Raw genomic sequence first — 17,837 nt, 5'->3', positions numbered from 1 at the left:
TGAACAGATCCACTCTGAGCATGCTCATGTGTGGCTTGTAATGTTACCTTACATTTTCCTACTAAGGCAATTTGTGGCAGCTCTGGCTGACCTGCAGGAGGCTGTGAAACTCTGTCCCACCAATCAGGAAATCAAGAGGCTTCTGGCCCGGGTAGAAGAGGAGTGCAAGCAACTCCAGAGGAGTCAACAGCAAAAACAGCAGGGCGCGCCACCGGCTCCACCCAATGACTCTGAGAATGAAGAGGACGCCCCGACTCCTGGGTTCAGTCACCACTTTCACCCTGAGGAGATTGAAGAGGAAGAAACTTCTCCCCAGGAAGAATCCGTTCCCCTGACTCCCAGGTCCCAGCCATCCTCATCTGTCCCTTCCCCATACATCCGAAACCTTCAAGAAGGGTTACAGTCCAAAGGAAGGTCTGTATCGCCACAGAGCAGGGCAGGAATTGGCAAGCTCCTGAGAGAGCCTGTGGCCCAGCCTGGGCTGGTCCTGCAACCCTCCAAACAGGCCCAGATTGTGAAAACCAGCCAGCACCTGGGCTCTGGCCAGTCTGCTGCAAGAAATGGCAGCATAAAAGTTCACATCTCTTCTCAGAACCCTCCTCCAAGCCCCATGCCTGGGAGAATTTCTGCCGCTCCTGCTGGGAGCAGAATCCCGCATTTGGAAGGAGCAGGTACTTTCACTACGGGAACTGGTTGTGGCCACTTTGGGGATCGGCCTGGCCCCAGCCAGAATGTCCGCCTGCAGCGCGGTGAGAGCGGCCCTGCACACCCTTTACCAAGTAAGACAAAAACCACAGAGAGGCTTCTGTCTCATGCCTCCGCGGCTGTGGATGCAGCCCCTCCAAACCAAGGTGGGCTGGCAACCTGCAGCGATATGCGACACCCGGCTTCCCTTACCAGCTCAGGCTCTTCTGGTTCTCCATCCAGCAGCATAAAGATGTCAAGTTCAACCAGTAGTTTGACTTCGAGCAGCAGTTTTTCAGATGGCTTCAAGGTCCAAGGACCAGATACTCGAATTAAAGACAAGGCTGTAACCCACGTTCAGAGCAGTACAGCGGAGCACAGACCCCGCAACACACCGTTCATGGGCATCATGGATAAGACTGCAAGGTTCCAACAGCAGAGCAATCCTCCAGGCCGCGCCTGGCACTGTCCGGCGGCAGAGGGGCTGCTGACAAACACGTCTTCTGCAGCTGGCCTGCAGTCTGCTAACACTGAGAAGCCATCTCTCATGCAAGTGGGAGGATATAATAACCAAGCCAAAACCTGTTCCGTTTCTACCCTGAGTGCAAGTGTCCACAATGGGGCACAGGTGAAGGAGCTAGAAGAAAACAAGGGCCAAATTCCAGTCCACTGTCCAGAGAACAGGATAAAGAAAACTGCTTCTCATCTGTACCAGGAAAGCATCTCCAAACAGCAGCCTCCTATCAGTAATGAAGCCCACAGGAGCCACCTCACTGCAGCAAAACCAAAGCGATCGTTCATAGAGTCAAATGTGTGAGCCTTAAGAAAGCCCCATTTGTGGAATTTGGAAAAGTGTGTTGTTGACTCCTGGTGGTAAATTAAATAGTTTTTTTCATCAGAAAAATTTTTTAGCCATTTTTTTTTCCTTGGGGGTGGACCTGATGCCATTGATATATCTAAAATGTGGGATAAAACTTCTTTAATAGCTAGAAGTTACCATAAATAGGAATGCTAAGCAGAACTGAAAACTATATCAAGTTAAAATTCTAAGACAGCCCAGAAGACATGAATGATTTTCACTTACAAAATTGTTTGGCTTTGCCATTTTCCTCCTTGCCTTTGCTATGTGGCAAAATCATAGTACTTAGAGAATAAGTACTATTAGTAAGTCTATTGTTAAAGCGTGACTGGTTGAACTCATGACATAATATCTAAGTGATATATCTGGAAACGATGGAATTCTACAGTTACAGTTCCATTGAGTCAAATCCCATTTTATATATACGTAAAAATTAAGTTCTGAGTGATTCCTAGCTAAATGTGTGACTGTAAACATAATATAGTCAATTTTTTTAAAGCAAAGTATGAGAATACCTAAGTATTGTTCCCTTCATAGCAGTTCCTATAAAGGGATTAAACACTTATTTCTGTGTTATGGTTCTTATTCATATATTTTTATAGCATCTTTTTTTGGAACCTGTATTTGTGCTTGAAGGTGTTTTGACATTTGGAAACAGTATAAGCCATTTGGAATCATGACTGGTGGTCAGGTGGATTCAAGCAAAAATACTAAGACCAGCAATCTTAGTAGCGCTTATAAATTAGCTCTCATGTGTTTTCCAAACTGCTTTTAACAATGGTAGTGCTCCTGGAACAATCTTCCAAGCTCCTCTAAAGACAGTATTTAATTCAGATACTAAAGGTAGGGCTGGTTGTTGCTTTTGTTTTGTTGTACAATAGTACTTTATAGTCACATGTTGTATATATTAAATAGCCCAATTTTATTCAGACTTGTAAATATAACTATTTCAGTGTAGTTCACCTACAAAGAAAACCCCAGTCATGATTTGCATGTTCTCTGTAAGCTTCATCCATGCTGGTTATTGCACTGAATGATGTATTATTATGGCATGTTAACATTATACCAGTAACAGCACTTTATCTCATTTATATGAACACCTTTGAGGTGCTACTTAAGTCCAAGCTGATGTATTATTCATTTGTAAAGATAAGGTACAGGAATGAACCTTGGCTTAAAGGTATTTTTCTATGAAAATGGTGTTATTGGAGGATATTAAAATGCTAATTTGAGAAGAGTAGGAGTGTATTTGTTTTATATGTTGGGGTGTGAAATTTATTTTCTAAAATTGAGGAAAAGGAAGTTATATATTTGCAGAATGTTTTAAAAATGAATCGTAATGAAGTTCCTGTGAACATCATCATGGTTTTGTACGAATAGGGACCTCTGATGTCATTCTTCAGCGTTTGTTCTGCGTGTGTGTACAGTTGTACTTTGTGTGAACAGCTTTATCGTTTTTATAGGCTTTCCATGAGTTTTGCTGTAACTACTATGGCTTATTTATTTTAATATTTGTGGAAGTCTTACTCTTGTTAGTTTTGTTTCTGCACAACTACTGTACTTTTCCATATGGAATAAAGACTATTAGTAGAATTTGTTTTGCACTAAATGAGTCAATGGATAAGTAGAAAACAGCCTGATGACAACTATCTCTGTTGCTTTAATCCTTGTTACCCTAGAGGGAATAGTGAAAAGCATATTTTATATTAACACTACCAAATGCATATTTAATTTCATTTTATAATTTCAGAATAGGGTGACAGCTGCTAGAAATTCCGTAATACTCTAGGGCCAAGTTAGTCTTTTTGCCTCAAATAGAAAACATGCAGGAAAGCAATATATACTTTCCTATCTGTTTCAAGACATATTGGTGTCTGTTTTTATTGGCAACAGGGATATCTTTACTACTGTAATTCTCAGACACTTTGGCAATACACTGAACATTGTTATGACAGTTTGTTCTTTAACACATTTGTATTATCTTTCAGTTAAAAGTGTTTGTCTTTATGCCCACACATTTCAAAGTAATATGAGAGTGAACATTAAACTGTTGTATCATGATAAAATTCTTGGATGCTTAAACATCATAATGAATACCTCAGATTTATTGTCTGGTCACTGCTGTTGTTGCAGGGCTAAGTAGCTTCAGTCCTTAAAGAGCTTTATATTTAATGAAAGGTTAAAAACAAAAAGGATGAGAAGGAAAGTATTATCACCTAATACATAATTCCTGTCATTAGATGATTTTTCCTGTAAAGGCGCTAACAAGAATATTCTCGTAATTTATTATACATTATGATTTTGATATATACTTAGTAAAGATAAGGTGCTGGGTCCAGCCAGGAAGAGGGGATGCATCCTTAGAAAGCCAATGGTCAGTCCCGACAGGACAGGGTGGTGGGCAGTGCTGCTGCTCCACATAGCCTTGAACAGTGGGACCTGGAGTGCCCGGCATGGGGGCTGTGTGGTGTCCACTCTCACCGATGGTTGTGGTTTGCTTGTGTGGAAAAGAGTTGCTCGACTTTGGTTTATGTGTTATATACAAAAAGAGGTGTGTCAATTAGGTAAATTATCAGCATCTTAGTTTTCAGTAGTTTTGTTTGACAAGAAACTATCCTGGTAAAGTCTAACAAAGCAAAATACCTTAACAGTTCTTAAAAAAAACATGGCTTCTTGTGTTTTCTAGCAATGACTTTGAATGATTTTAGTGATTTTTATTTAAAAAACAGCTAACCTCCTTCGGAAAATGTCTGTTACTTTATGAAAACAGAGACAGTTGGACCAATGGTAAGTTCTTTTACGTTTAAAAACTGTTCTGGGCCGGGCACGGTGTCTCACACCTGTAATCCCAGCACTTTGGGACACTGAGGCGGGTGGATCACTTTGAGGTCAGGAGTTCAAGACCAGCCTGGCCAGCATGGGGACACCCGGTCTCTACTAAAAATAGAGAAATTAGGTGGGCATGGTGGCAGGCATCTGTAATCCCTGCTTCTTAGGACGCTGAGGCAGGAGTTGGCAGTGAGCCAAGATTGCACCACTGCAACCCAGCCTGGGCAACAGAGCAAAACTCTGTCTCCAAAAAAAAAAAAAAAGTGTTCTGTTGAAATTATTAGCATACTTTCTATAAAGAATAAAACAGAAAAACAGCCAGGCATGGTGGCTCATGCCTGTAATCCCAGCACTTTGGGAGGGCAAAGTGGGTGGATCATGAGGTCAGGAGTTCAAGAGCATCCTACCCAACATTGATAAAACCCTGTTTCTATTGAAAATACAAACATTAGCCAGGTGGCATGCACTTGTAATCCCAGCTACTCGGGAGGCTGAGGCAGGAGAATTGCTTGAACCTAAGAGGCAGAGGTTGCAGAGAGCCCAGATCATACCATTGCACTCCAGCCTGGGTGACAGAGCAAGATTCTAAAAAATGAAAAGAGTACGACAGAAAAACACCTAGAACATGCTTCCAACCTTTCTAGTCCTCAACAGTAGGAATGTGAGAAGCATGTCATAGGAAAAAAAAAATTACTTTTCTAGAACCATTGATCATGAATCCTAGTTATGATGTAAAGGTTAACAAAGTTTAGTAATAAATTAAGTTAAAATGTTTACAAAGAATTATAAAGAAATGGTGTTTGGAGATTTCAGGGCTAAGGCTTGCTGCCTTTCTGTGAATGTGTAGCATATTAGTTGTGAGTTTCTAAAATGCATGGTCATCCTTTTCCTATATTTACATTGCTTTTCCCTTTTTATTTCCAAGTTTCAAAATTCTTGAACAATGCCCCATTGCGAGTTTTGGGGGTAACAGTGCAAAGAAGGGTGCAGGCCCAGAGACCCGGCCTGTGCTTGTAGTGCAGTTGTAACAAGCTCCCCGCAGATGGCTTCCATTCTAGTAATAACACTGGACAGGCAAGTAAGAAGTTAGCACCACCTTCACTTCCTCAACCTCGAGTTTTTTTCTGGAGTGAATATATCAGGCTATTGTGTAAAAATGCCTTTGTTACCGCAGCTTAGAATTATATGTGAGAACTTTTAAGAATTCTTAATTCTGAAGGGAGGCTACAGTTTGCCATTTTATGTATTTCAGCAAAGTCAACTTATTTAGCATTTATTTCATCTAACTTATATGTAGGTTTGGAAAATAAGAAAAAATTCATTACCATCCTGCAAACTTAAAATTCAACAAAATTGCTGAAACATCTGAGGTGATTTTTCTCAATTTAATCATAAACAATCTACAACCATTTTGCTGCAAATTCTCTTTAAAATGGCTCCAAAGAGTTACTGAATGAATGGCTAGTCAGTAGAATGTAAACATCTGTTATTCTAGGGTAGTCCACTCTTGAGTTATAAAGAGAGATGACCTACATCTAACAAGAATAAATGTAGACACTGTTGGGAATAATATTAAGAGGAATAAAAGAAAATTGGGGCACTGCAATTTAAAATGTAACTTTATTTCTATACAGCTGAAGATTTTTTTTCACTAGTACAAAAGGCTTTTACAGTAAAAGTCCATGTATTTTTAAAGAATGGAAATTGACAATTTTTATAGGTAACTAAATTGAAGTTTACCTTTTTCCTGTTTTGTTTTTAATAATGTCTGATTAGTAATTACCTTTAAATCATTCAAATGAGATTACTGAAAATAGAAACAATATAATATCAACAATTTTACTTTTGATGTGTCTCCAGCCATCTATTGATGGCCATTTTCAGAGTCCTATTTGGTGTAAGTACCACTGAAGGAAGAACAAGATTTGTCATGGGACTTGTACGTTTCTTTGTGCTGATCCAATTTTCCATTGCTTCCTTTTCATAAGAATAGCCATCTGAAAAAAATCACACAAATTACATGATGTAGGAAAGAGTAATTAGGATTACTAAAATGAATTGAGTGCAAAAACTTTGCAGAGGCCTTTATTGTGACTTAAATGGTATTCCTCTCCTGTACCACCACTCCCAAAAATCTCTGCTAAAACACCTGAAATGCTTTAAGATCGGATGGAGATGTATGTAGCAAAAATTACCCAGAAGAGTAACATTATAAACTCTTTGAACAGTGCAGCTGAGACAGGGACCCTGTCAAATTCAGACACAGTGGAAGAGAAGAAAGGAACAGAGTTGAGTGGAGCGGGAGTGAGGATGAACTGCCCACCAGAGCTGCAGAAAAGAGCGTATGACTCAGCAAAACTTTTGAACACCTTGAAAAGTCAGGAAAACAGATACCCACCCAGAGATGACAGAATTTACCCCACTAAGGCTTTGACAACAGTGAAGGGGCTTAGGTTTTTTGTTTTTGTTTTTGTTTTTGTGTGTGTGTGGGGTAGGGGGAGGAGGAATCAAGTCTTACGTTGTCACCCAGGCTGGAATGCAGTGGTGAGAGCTCAGCTCACTGCAAGCTCCGCCCCCCAGGTTCAAGTGATTCTCCTGCCTCAGCCTCCTGAGTAGCTGGAACTAAAGATGCCTGCCATCCTGCCTGGCTAATTTTTTGTATTTTTAGTAGAGACAGTGTTTCACCATGTTAGCCATCTGGTCTCAAACTCCTGACCTCAGGTGATCCATCCGCCTCGGCCTCCCAAAGTGCTGGAATTACAGGTGTGAGCCACTGTGCCTGGCTGCTAAGGTTTTCTTAACACCATATTCTTGCAAAATTCTTTGTCTTTACACATATAAAGACTGGACTTTTGCTTCACTACTTTCATTTTTATACTTGTAGCTCTTTTTCAAGCTGAAAACCTTGGTTCCTGATTTCATTTACACATTTAATGTACAGTAGTATATTTTGTTTCAAAATAATGCTAATATATTTACTAACATAAAACTGAAAGATATTCAAGTTTATGGTTCTTTCTGTCATCAAGGTAAATTCACTAGAGTGGTCTCAAAATACAATGTTTGAAAACCACATTAAAAATATAGGCTGGGCATGGTGGCTCACACCTGTAATCTCAGCACTTTGGGAGGCTAAGGAGGGCACATCACTTGAGGTCAGCAGTTTTGAGATCAGCCTGGCCTACACGGCAAAACCCATCTCTACTAAAAATATAAAAATGAGCTGGGCATGGTGGCAGACGCCTGTAATTCCAGCTACTCAAGAGGTTGAGGCAGGAGAATCACTTGAGCGCAGGAGGTGGAGGTTCCAGTGAGCTGAGACTGTACCACTGCAATCCAGTGTCGTTGACAAAGCGAGACTCCATCTCCAAAAAAAGAAAAAAAAGAAAAAAACTAAAACACGGTACCTTCAGAAGGGTCTAATCTAACCCTGTCCAATCCTTGTTCTCCACCCTTCCTATATAAGTAACCATGTGTAATCAATTTTTAAAACATATGTGTATGTACACACAGTATATATTCATTCTGTGTAACAGCATACTGGCCACACTACTTTGCACCTTGGTCTACTTAATCTCCCCACAGTACTCCACTGTATAGATGTATTGATAGATATCTGTGTGGTTTCCAATCTTTGCCTTTTACAAACAGTGCTGTACCAACACAAACCCAAGGAAAAAACCACACGTGGTGTCTTGTGCATGTGTCACTTTTGTTTTGGGGAGATTTCAGAAGTACGATTCCTAAAGCAGCATAATCTCACTAGATAGTGCCAACTTACGTCCACAGGAATTCTACATTTTTCATTCCTACTAGCAATGTTGATGAGAATGCCTTTTTCCCCTACAGCTTAACCAACAGTGTATGTTGTCAAACTCTTGGATTTTTGCCAGTCTCTAGGTAAGCAATAGTACAATACAATACATCAGATGGAGAATCTTTTGTTCATATGTTTGAGCCATTTACTTTTCTTTTTTCTGTGAGCTATTCATATATTTTGCCCATTTTTCTATTAGGTTTTCCTTAAGATTTCATAGATGTGGAATATCAACACTTCATCAATTTCTCCCTTGATTCCCGGATAGTGAAGTTTTCTCAATTCTTTCAAGGAATTTGCCTACATTGTCTTTGAAGAGATGGGGTCCTGCTGGTCTCAAGCTCCTGAGCTCAAATGACTCTCCTACATTGGCTTCCAAAATAGCTGGGACTCCAGGTGAAGCCGCTGCACTCTGCAAGTTTCCCTTTTTATGTGTGGGTTTCTGATTCACTGGGAATTAATTTAAATATACAGCATACAGAATGGATCCAATTTTACCCCTTTCCACATGGTGGTTCAGATGTCAAAATACCACTTGTTGGAAATAATTTTTAACACTGACTTAAAATGCTATCTTTATCAATCTCTAAATTTCCAAATGCATATGGATCGATTTCCAGATTTTAAACTTTTCCATTGTTTTATTCCTGGGGCAACTCTACACATTAACTTACCGAGGCTTCTCAACATACAACATCTCATAGGCTAGCAACCTTCCTCGTTTCTCCCCCCCAAGGTTATTTTTGCTGAATAATCACCTTGTGTATCTCTTAGCAAAAAAAGTTTTATCAGGATCATGTCAAGCCTGTAAAATGGAAAAAGCTGACATTGACATCCCGCTGCCACTGAGTCTTCCTAGCCCTCAGCGTGCTGCGCCTGCCATTATACTTTCACAGGGATGTTTTCGTTTTTATGTAGGTTTGAAAGTTTTATGTATTTCTTAAGTTTAGGGTTTTGGTTGTGTTTCCTTTTTTCCTGAGACAGGCATGGTCTCACTCTGTCACCCAGGCTAGAGTGCAGTGACATGACTGCAGCTCACTGCAGCCTCTACCTCCCAGGCTTGTGATCCTGAGATTATCTTCCAGAGTAGCTGGGGTTACAGGCACATGTCACTACCCCCGGCTAAATTTTTAAACATTTTTGTAGAGAAGGGGTTCTCACTGTTGCCCAGGCTGGTCTAGAACACCTCAAACAATACTCCCATCTTGGCTTCCCAAAGTGCTGGGTTTACAGACATGGATTATACTGCACCCAGCCATGTTTAGGGTTTGGTTTCGTTCTAGGGTCTCATTTGTTCTAGTTTTTGTTACTGTAACACCTAGGCATTCAGTTATACCTTTTAAGTGCTTTGGTTTACTTAATGTTTTGCTACTTTGCCAAATTCATATTGTTTGTAGATTTTTTATTCTTTTGGGCTTTCTACACATACGGTTATATAGAAAGGGTTTGTCCCTTTCAAGTTTTATTTTGTGTGGGGGGGGCAGACTTGAGGGGTGGCTAATATTCTAAAACGATAGCTGAGAGCACCCTTTACATTCCTGACTTTACTAGGTATACATACCAAGGTATATGTATTTTTTAAGAAAGTCAGCCAGGCTCAGTGGTTCATGCTTATAATCTGAACACTTGGGAGGCCAAGGCGAGTGGATCACTTGAACCCTGGAGTTTAAGACCAGCCTGGATGACATGGCAAACCCCCAGGCTCTGGATTGTTTTGATTGCTTCACATCTGTTTTACTTTTGCCTCCTTACAGACACTGGCAGCTGCTGCGTAACTAACTCTCCCACTTTGGGGGTCTGACTTCTGACTCTGAGAGATGGAGGTTCTGAGAAACTCAACTTACGTTTCCTCAGTCCTAGAGAGGGAAACATGCTTTCTGCAGATATTGTTACCTGTGACTGCCTTTTTGCTCTTTTTGAGGTATATTTCACACTATAAAATTCACCCATCTGTGGTTCTTGGTATGTTTCCGAGTTGTATATCACCATACCCATTAGAAGTCACTGCTCCCTGAGCCCATGGCCACCTGTAACCTACTTTGTCTCCATGGATTTGCCTGTTTGGGGCATTTCATATAACGGCAATCACATACTGTGCAGCCTTTGGTGTAGGGGAGCTCTCACTTACCATAATGTTGCCAAGGTCCATCCTCTGTTTTATGGCTACACCACATTTCATGCATTCACTTGTTGATGGATATTTGGGTTCTTTCCACCTTTGAGCTATTAATAATGCTGCTGTGCTTGTACAACTTTTATATGAACATGTGTTTTTAATTCTCCTACCTATATACTTAGGAGTGGAATTGTGGTAACTTTTTGAGGAATTTCCAAACTGTTTTCAACGGCAGCCACACACAAAGGTTTCATTTTCTGCACATCCTTGCCCACACATATTTTCCTACTTTTAGATTATAGCTATCTTAGCAGGTATGAGATGATTTTGATTTGCATTAATGACACTGACCATCTTTTGAAGTGCTTATTGCCAAATAGCATATTATTAGACTGTTGTGGGGCACCGTTACCTATATTAACTTCTTTAATCTACACAGCAACCTTATGATATATTGTTAGCATTCCTATTTTACAAATGAGGAAACTGACCCATGGCCTGAATAACTTTCCGAGGTCACACAGGTAGGGAGTAACTGACCTGGGATTTAAACCCAAGCAGTCTGGCTCCACAGATAATGCTCTTATTCTTCCTGTATATGGCATGTCCAGAAAAGACAACTATAGTAACTGAAATTAAAAACAAAAAACTTCATTGGACAGGTAAAAACAGCAGTTAGGCAGGTCCAAGAAAAACACCCAGAATGGCTTAAGAGACATGGTACAGAGGATGAGAATGGCTGAAACATTTCCAGAAGTGGTGAAGGCATAAAAGAGAAAAATCTACAAAGACAAATCCTATGAAACAAAAAATAGGAATTAGACCGACAGTATACTTGAAGTGCAGCTGGACAGCATAAGTATGTTTCCTATGCATAACCAAGCTAAAACACTGAAGGCTCTAGAGAAACAGCAGAGCAGGCAGATCAGGTTTAGGAGGTTTTCACGTCTTCAGAACAGACCTGAAGGAACTAATAGAGATGGGACACCCACCCGTGCAGGGCTGTCATTTCCACTCATTTCTTTAGCCCCAGTCAACATGTAGTTGTTTGGTATTTTTGTTAGAATTACAGGAAACCTAACGCTTTATGTTGTATGGTCACACATGTCTGTAATCCCAGCTATAGGGAGGCTGAGGCAGGAGAACTGCCTTAACTCAGGAGGTGGAGGTCTCAGTGAGCTGAGATCATGCCACTGCATTCCAGCCTCAAAAAAAATAATCTGGACAGCTAAATTGGCAAAAATGACCAAGCTAAATTTTTTAAAAGATTGCACATAACTAAAACTAAAAATATACAGCAGTGCCTATCAGTATTAGAAATTTATGCAAATGTACCTGTAAATACTATGTGATTGAAGATGTTTTCTATACTATAGAATCACTTGTGGTAAGCTGGGTCTGCATCTACTGATTCAACCAACAGCTGATGATAGAAAATATTGAGAAATAATACAATTTAAAAGGCCAATACAGTATAACAGCTATTTACAAAGCACTTACATTGTGTAAGTAATCTAGAGATGATTTGGAAGAACAAGATGTGTGTAGGTCATAAGCACATACTACCCAAAAAAACAGAGAAAGATGCCTGTAAACAGAGTAAGAGTTAATTTCGGCGACATCCTTAACAGGAAATGCTATCCTGCATATGAGAATGAAGCATATAGTTCCAAATATATTGACAAATGGTGTTCTCTCTGTTGATAAGCAAAAGCAACTTTTTAAAAGTATGCATCATAGCCTATTTGTTATAGGACCCTATACATGGATGGAAAAACACCTAGAACAATACACCTAAACTGTATCATTAATACATGAGAATTCAGAAGAGCCCCTGTTTTTAAAATTGCTTGTCTGTTTTTCACTAAGTCTGTACTGCTTTCATAATTTAAAAGAACGAATAAAAATGAAGTACAAGAATGCTGAAAATACAAACAGGTCCTAAAAATTTTTCTGAGGCAATTAGTTCAATAGATATATGTAAGGAAAAACTGAAAAAACATGCTTTCAATTCAGAAAAATGTTGGTGGGAAAAGGAAAGTAGAAGAAAAAATAGAATTATACACTGGCAGGAATTCGTCCACCCATGTATCAATAATCACAATAGAAAGAAATTGGTTCAATTCTGCTATTAATGATGAGGATTGGGTTTTTTAATTCAACTATATGTTTCCCATAGGAACCCCTATAAAAGTAACAAAGGAAGGTTAAAAATAAGTGAGTGGTAAATCTACAGGGATTATGCTAAGCAAAAAAAAAGCAAAGCCAACTGAAAGCTTTTTCACTACATGATTCCACTGATACACCATTTTTGAAATGGAGGACAAATTAGTGGCTTCCAGGGGCTGGAAGAGAGTAGGGAGATGACGGGTCCAGTTATAATTTAGAAATGCTCTGTGTCTCAACTGTAATAATCACAAACCTCCAGAAAGGATAAGACTGTAGAGTTTCACACACACAGGTAAGTACATGTAAAACTGGGGAAATCTAAGATCTGAGGGTTCTAGCAGGGTCAGTATCCTGATTGTGATATAATAGTATCATTTTGAAAAACGTCAGTGGGGAAAGCTGGACAAAGTGTATTAGGTATGTGTCTCTATTGTTTCTTACAACAGCATCGATTAAAAATAATAAAATTTAAAAATAAATGGGTGGTACCAGAAAGGTTAAAATGAAAGACACAGACAATAGGAAAAAGTAAGGCTGTGAAGCAATTAGAATTCCTATACACTGCTGGTGGATGTAGAAAGTGATTTAACACTCTGGAATGCTGTTTATGTATACCTACTCCTAGGAATATACCAACAGACATGCATACATATATTAACCAAAACATGTACAGAAAGGTTCATGGCAGCACTGTAACAGCCAGCAATACCCATCAACAGAATGAATTATGTGCACACAGGATTTCTAGACAGAAATGAAAACTGCTTTATGCAACAATATAGATGAATCTCACAAACATGTTTAAGAAGCCAGACCCGAGAGAGAGAAATGTTGTGATTCCATAGTAAACTAATGAAGCAATCTATCCTATTACAGTCTAAAGGAGAAAGTGAATAGATTTAAAAATTCTCAACAAACTGGAGATAGAAGGGAACTTGAACTTGATAAGGACAGCTAACATCATATTTAATGGTGAAAGTTGAATGCTTTCCCTCTAAGTGCAGGTGAAAATAAGAATGTCTATACACCACTTCTTTACAACATTGTACTGAAAATTCTGACCAAAAATAACAGGAAATTTCTAAAATTTAGTAATTTAAAAAATTTTAAAACAGGATATAATAATTTATAAAATAATTTATACAATTTATAAATTTCAGAATATAATTCTGAAAAGGATTCACACAGATTGGAAAGAAAAAATTACAGATGACACAATCATGTATGAAGAAAGTCTATTAAGCTTATGTTAAAAAGCTAACAGCCCTTCATATCTGAGGGGTCTGTATCTACTGATTGAACCAACTGCTGATGGAAAATATTCAGAAAAGTAACAATACAATAAAAAAAAAAAAATGCCAATACAGTATAACAGCTGTTTACAAAGTACTTACATTGTACTGGGCATAAGTAATCTAGAGATGATTTGGAGGGACAGGATGTAAGTCATATGCAAATAGTATACCATTTTATATATGGGACTTAAGCATCCACAGATTTTTGTATTGAGGGAGTTGGCTACTGAAGGATGACTTAACTAATCAATGTAGCAAGGTCACAAAGTCAATATATAAAAGTGTGTTTCTATTTAAAATTATATTTCTATTTGAGTACATTGTATAGTGTTATAAAAATACAAGCTACTGGCCAGGCTCAGTGGCTTATACCTCTTAGCTCAGCATTTTAGAAGGGCTGTTTGAAGCCAGAAGTTCAGGACCAGCCTGGGCAACAAAGAGACCGCCTCTACAAAAATAAAAATTTTGTAAAAGTTTAGCTGGACATGGTGGTATGCCCTTATGGTTCTAGCTACTTGGGAGGCATAAGGATCGCGTGGAACCCAGGAGGTCAAAACTGCAGTGAGCTAAAATTGTGTCACTGCATGCCAGCCTGGGCAACAGAATGATACCTCATCTCTAAAAAGTAAAATTTTAAACATTTTTTTAAAAATGAGCTACCTAAAGATAATTTTGACAAAATGTGCAAAATAAAATACAAAGCTAATAAAGGAAAAGACCTAAGCCAATGCAAAGTGATACCATGTTCATGGATTGGAGTGGTTCAACTCTAAACTGATCTATAAACACCATTCCAGTGAAAATCTGAGCAAGGAAACTGAAAAAGTATTTCTAAGATCAAGAATAATCAAAATAGTTTTGAAAAGAACTAAGTCATGATTTACACTACCTGACTTTAAGACTTAGTATAAAGCAGCCAGGTACAGTGGCTTATGCTTGTAAACCCAGCATTTTGGGAAACTGAGGCAGGCAGACCACTTGAGGCCAGCAGTTTAAGACCAGCCTGACCAATGCAGCAAAATCCCATCTCTACTAAAAATACAAAAAAATTAGCCAGGCGTGGTGTTGCATGCCTGTAATCCCAGCTACTTGGAGGCTGAGGCATGAGAATCACTTGAACCCAGGCAGTGGAGATTGCTGTGAGCCAAAATGGAGCCACTGCACTCCAGCATGGGCAACAAAAAAAGACTATAAAGCTGCAGTAATCAAAGCATTGTGGTTACTGGCAAACAGACATAAAAATCAAACATCATACAAAGTCTAGAAATAGACTTGTGATATAAGTCAGATGATTTTAACAAACGTGCCAGATAATTCATTAAGAAAAGGATTTCTCAATAAATGATTCTGGAACAACTGGCTATTCGTTTAGGAAAAAATGCCATAGACAGAAACTTGAAATAAGTCCTAGACCTAAGCCTAAAATATAAAACCTTAAAATGTCTAGAAGAAAACAGGATAAAGATCTCTGAAACCCTGCAGTAGGCAGATTTCTTAGAACTCAAGAAGTATGAATCAAAGTGAAAAATAAGTAAGACTTCATCAAAATTTAAAACTTTTGCTCTATAAGAGACACCATTATCAAAATGATGAGGCAGGCTACAGACCAGGAGAAAATACGTGCAATACATTACCTTGCAAAAGACTTGTATCTAGAATTTATAAGGAACTCTCACAATGCAATACTATAATGCAATACAAAATGGGGAAAAGATTTGAAGGTATACATTACAAAAAAGATATATGAATGGATAAATAAGCTCAAAAAAAGATGTTCAACATCATTAGTCAAGAGGGAAATGCAAATTAAAAGCACAATGAGATACCACCACTTCATAGACACTAAAATGGCAAAATTGAAAAGACTAGCAGTATCAAGTGTTGGAGAAGATGTGAAGAAACTGGAAGTCTCAGTTGGGAACTTAAAATGGTTTGGGGCCGGGCACGGTAGCTCACGCCTGTAATCCCAGCACTTTGGGAAGCCGAGGCGGGTGGATCACGACATCAAGAGATCGAGACCATCCTGGTCAACACGGTGAAACCCCGTCTCTACTAAAAATACAAAAAATTAGCTGGGCATGGTGGCACGTGCCTGTAATCCCAGCTACTCAGGAGGCTGAGGCAGGAGAATTGCCTGAACCCAGGAGGGAGAGGTTGCGGTGAGCCGAGATCGCGCCATTGCACTCCAGCCTGAGTAACAAGAGTGAAACTCCGTCTCAAAAAAAAAAAAAAAAAAAAAAAAAAAAAAAAAAAAAGGTACACTTTGAGAAACATTTTGGTAGTCCTTTTAAACATTCACACAACCCAGTAAATTTCACTCCTACACATTTAACCAAAAGACATGAAAAATGTCCAGACAAAGATCTGTACATAAATGTTACAGCAGCTTCAGTCATAATAGCCACAATGTAGAAAAGAACTGAAAATCCATCGACAGGTTAATTGACAAACATATTACAGCATATCTATGCAATGAAACATTACTCAGCAATAAAAATGAATTACTGGTAATACAACAAGATAGATCTGGAAAGCTGAGAAAAAGAAAGCAGATACAAAAGAGTTGCACCCAGAAGGAAATGTCAGATTGCTGTCTCCTGGTAGATGAAACTAAAATCTGAGGCCTGTCTATGGTTTTTTTTTAACATGTAGAAAAAAGCACACTGAACATAACAGAGTGAATTTTCAGAAGCCTCTCAATAAATTACTACACTCTTTGCTGCCAGGTTTTCCTGAGATTCACTGGACAAACCAATTGCCATCTCTGCTTAAACTAACTTGACTTGAGCTGCTTTCAGCTGCAAACAAGAGTCCTGATAAACCAAAGTCAAAAAATTTGCAGCCACTGCTATACTCAGAAAATTTCATAGCCTGAAATAAAAATAGCTAATTGACTTGTACTGAGTGCTTATTATATACAGGTACAGCTTTAAGCACCTACTATAGAAGAACTCATAATAATGGTAAGACGCTAATTTATGGCACAATTAGTTCCACAAATAATGTGGACAGCATATACAAGGTCAGTATCTAAGTCCATCAGCTAAGTTAATTATCGGAGAAGACTAATAGATATTTTATACTTAGTTATATGTAAATAGTAAGCTGCCATGTAAAAAAAATTCATTGCCTCCCTAGCAAAGTAAGGAATAGAGTTTCAAAACAACTATTAAGCTAGCAAAAGTAAATGAAGTTATAAATTACAATGATCACAAAACTGGAAAAACAGGTACAATTTAGATATATTGCTGGCAGCACTCTAAACTGGTTTTTTTCTAGAAAATAATACATCATCAAGAGGTCCCCAGTAAAATATAAAAAAATAGTAAAAAAAAAAAAAAAAAAAAAAAACACATCTAACAAAATGTTACCAAACTGTTTTCACATTCCTAAAATATCCTCAAGTTGACTAATTCTTTGCAACACATAACCCATGTAAATTACCTTAAGTAACAGTAACAACAGAAAGACATGTGCAAAGATACCAGCATAATCCCATTTACAGTGTAAAGATTTACAAGCACATATATACCAACTAACAGAAAAGTCAAACACGACATAGCACAGAGCTACAATGGAGTAAAGCTATTCAAAGCAACACACTTTAGGCAAAGTCACCGCAGACTAAGCTAATAATCAGAAACATATAAGGAAGCTGTAGGCCAAAATTTAAAATATATATAATTTGGATTCACTGATTACAACTATGTATAATAAAGTATGTAGGTCTGTTAACGATTAGAAATATGGAATGATACAACTTTATAATTAAATTCTTATTTGTATAAGATTGTTTAAATTCATGGTGGACAAACATAAGAGATCTCAACAATCCATCTTTAAAAAAATACTATTTTATCTTTACATCCTAGCAACTAAATACACATTTCACAAGTTTAAGTAAAAATCCTTTGGCGTCAACTCCATAACTACTCTGGCCAATTTTATTATGAAATATACAATGTTCATTTGTTCACCCAAGGTCTAATTAAAGAAAAACCAAATTATTTAAAAGAAAGCGAATTCTGAATCTTTTTTACATTTAAGCAAACTTCTGAGAACTTTCTA

The 17,837-nt window shown here is 38.3% G+C and overlaps 2 protein-coding genes across 24 annotated transcripts in view; one reads left to right on the top strand and one right to left on the bottom strand.

Moving 5' to 3' along the window:
* The window catches only part of TANC1 (tetratricopeptide repeat, ankyrin repeat and coiled-coil containing 1), a 277,351-nt gene extending 260,231 nt beyond the window's left edge, over positions 1–17,120 (top strand). For 8 of the 9 annotated variants that reach the window (XM_010329951.3, XM_074399627.1, XM_010329971.3 and 5 more), the window contains one exon: positions 67–3,136. In XM_010329951.3, coding sequence (XP_010328253.1) covers positions 67–1,501 — 1,435 coding nt within the window. In that variant the 3' untranslated portion in view covers positions 1,502–3,136. Of the gene's footprint in view, positions 1–66; positions 8,273–8,388 lie in introns of those variants that run through there. The other variant, XR_012517747.1, reaches the window with a different exon arrangement.
* Positions 5,974–17,837, bottom strand: part of WDSUB1 (WD repeat, sterile alpha motif and U-box domain containing 1) — a 54,259-nt gene continuing 42,395 nt past the window's right edge. For all 15 annotated transcript variants that reach the window (XM_039470059.2, XM_039470060.2, XM_074399632.1 and 12 more), the window contains one exon: positions 5,974–6,369. In XM_039470059.2, the coding sequence (XP_039325993.2) occupies positions 6,212–6,369 (158 nt within the window). In that variant the 3' untranslated portion in view covers positions 5,974–6,211. The remainder of the gene's footprint in view (positions 6,370–17,837) is intronic.

The sequence above is a fragment of the Saimiri boliviensis genome, chromosome 5 (genome assembly GCF_048565385.1).
Source record: "Saimiri boliviensis isolate mSaiBol1 chromosome 5, mSaiBol1.pri, whole genome shotgun sequence".
Classification (NCBI taxonomy): Eukaryota; Metazoa; Chordata; class Mammalia; order Primates; family Cebidae; genus Saimiri; species Saimiri boliviensis.
The sequence above is the reverse complement of the archived record's forward strand: the minus strand, read 5'-3'. Positions and strand labels throughout refer to the sequence as shown.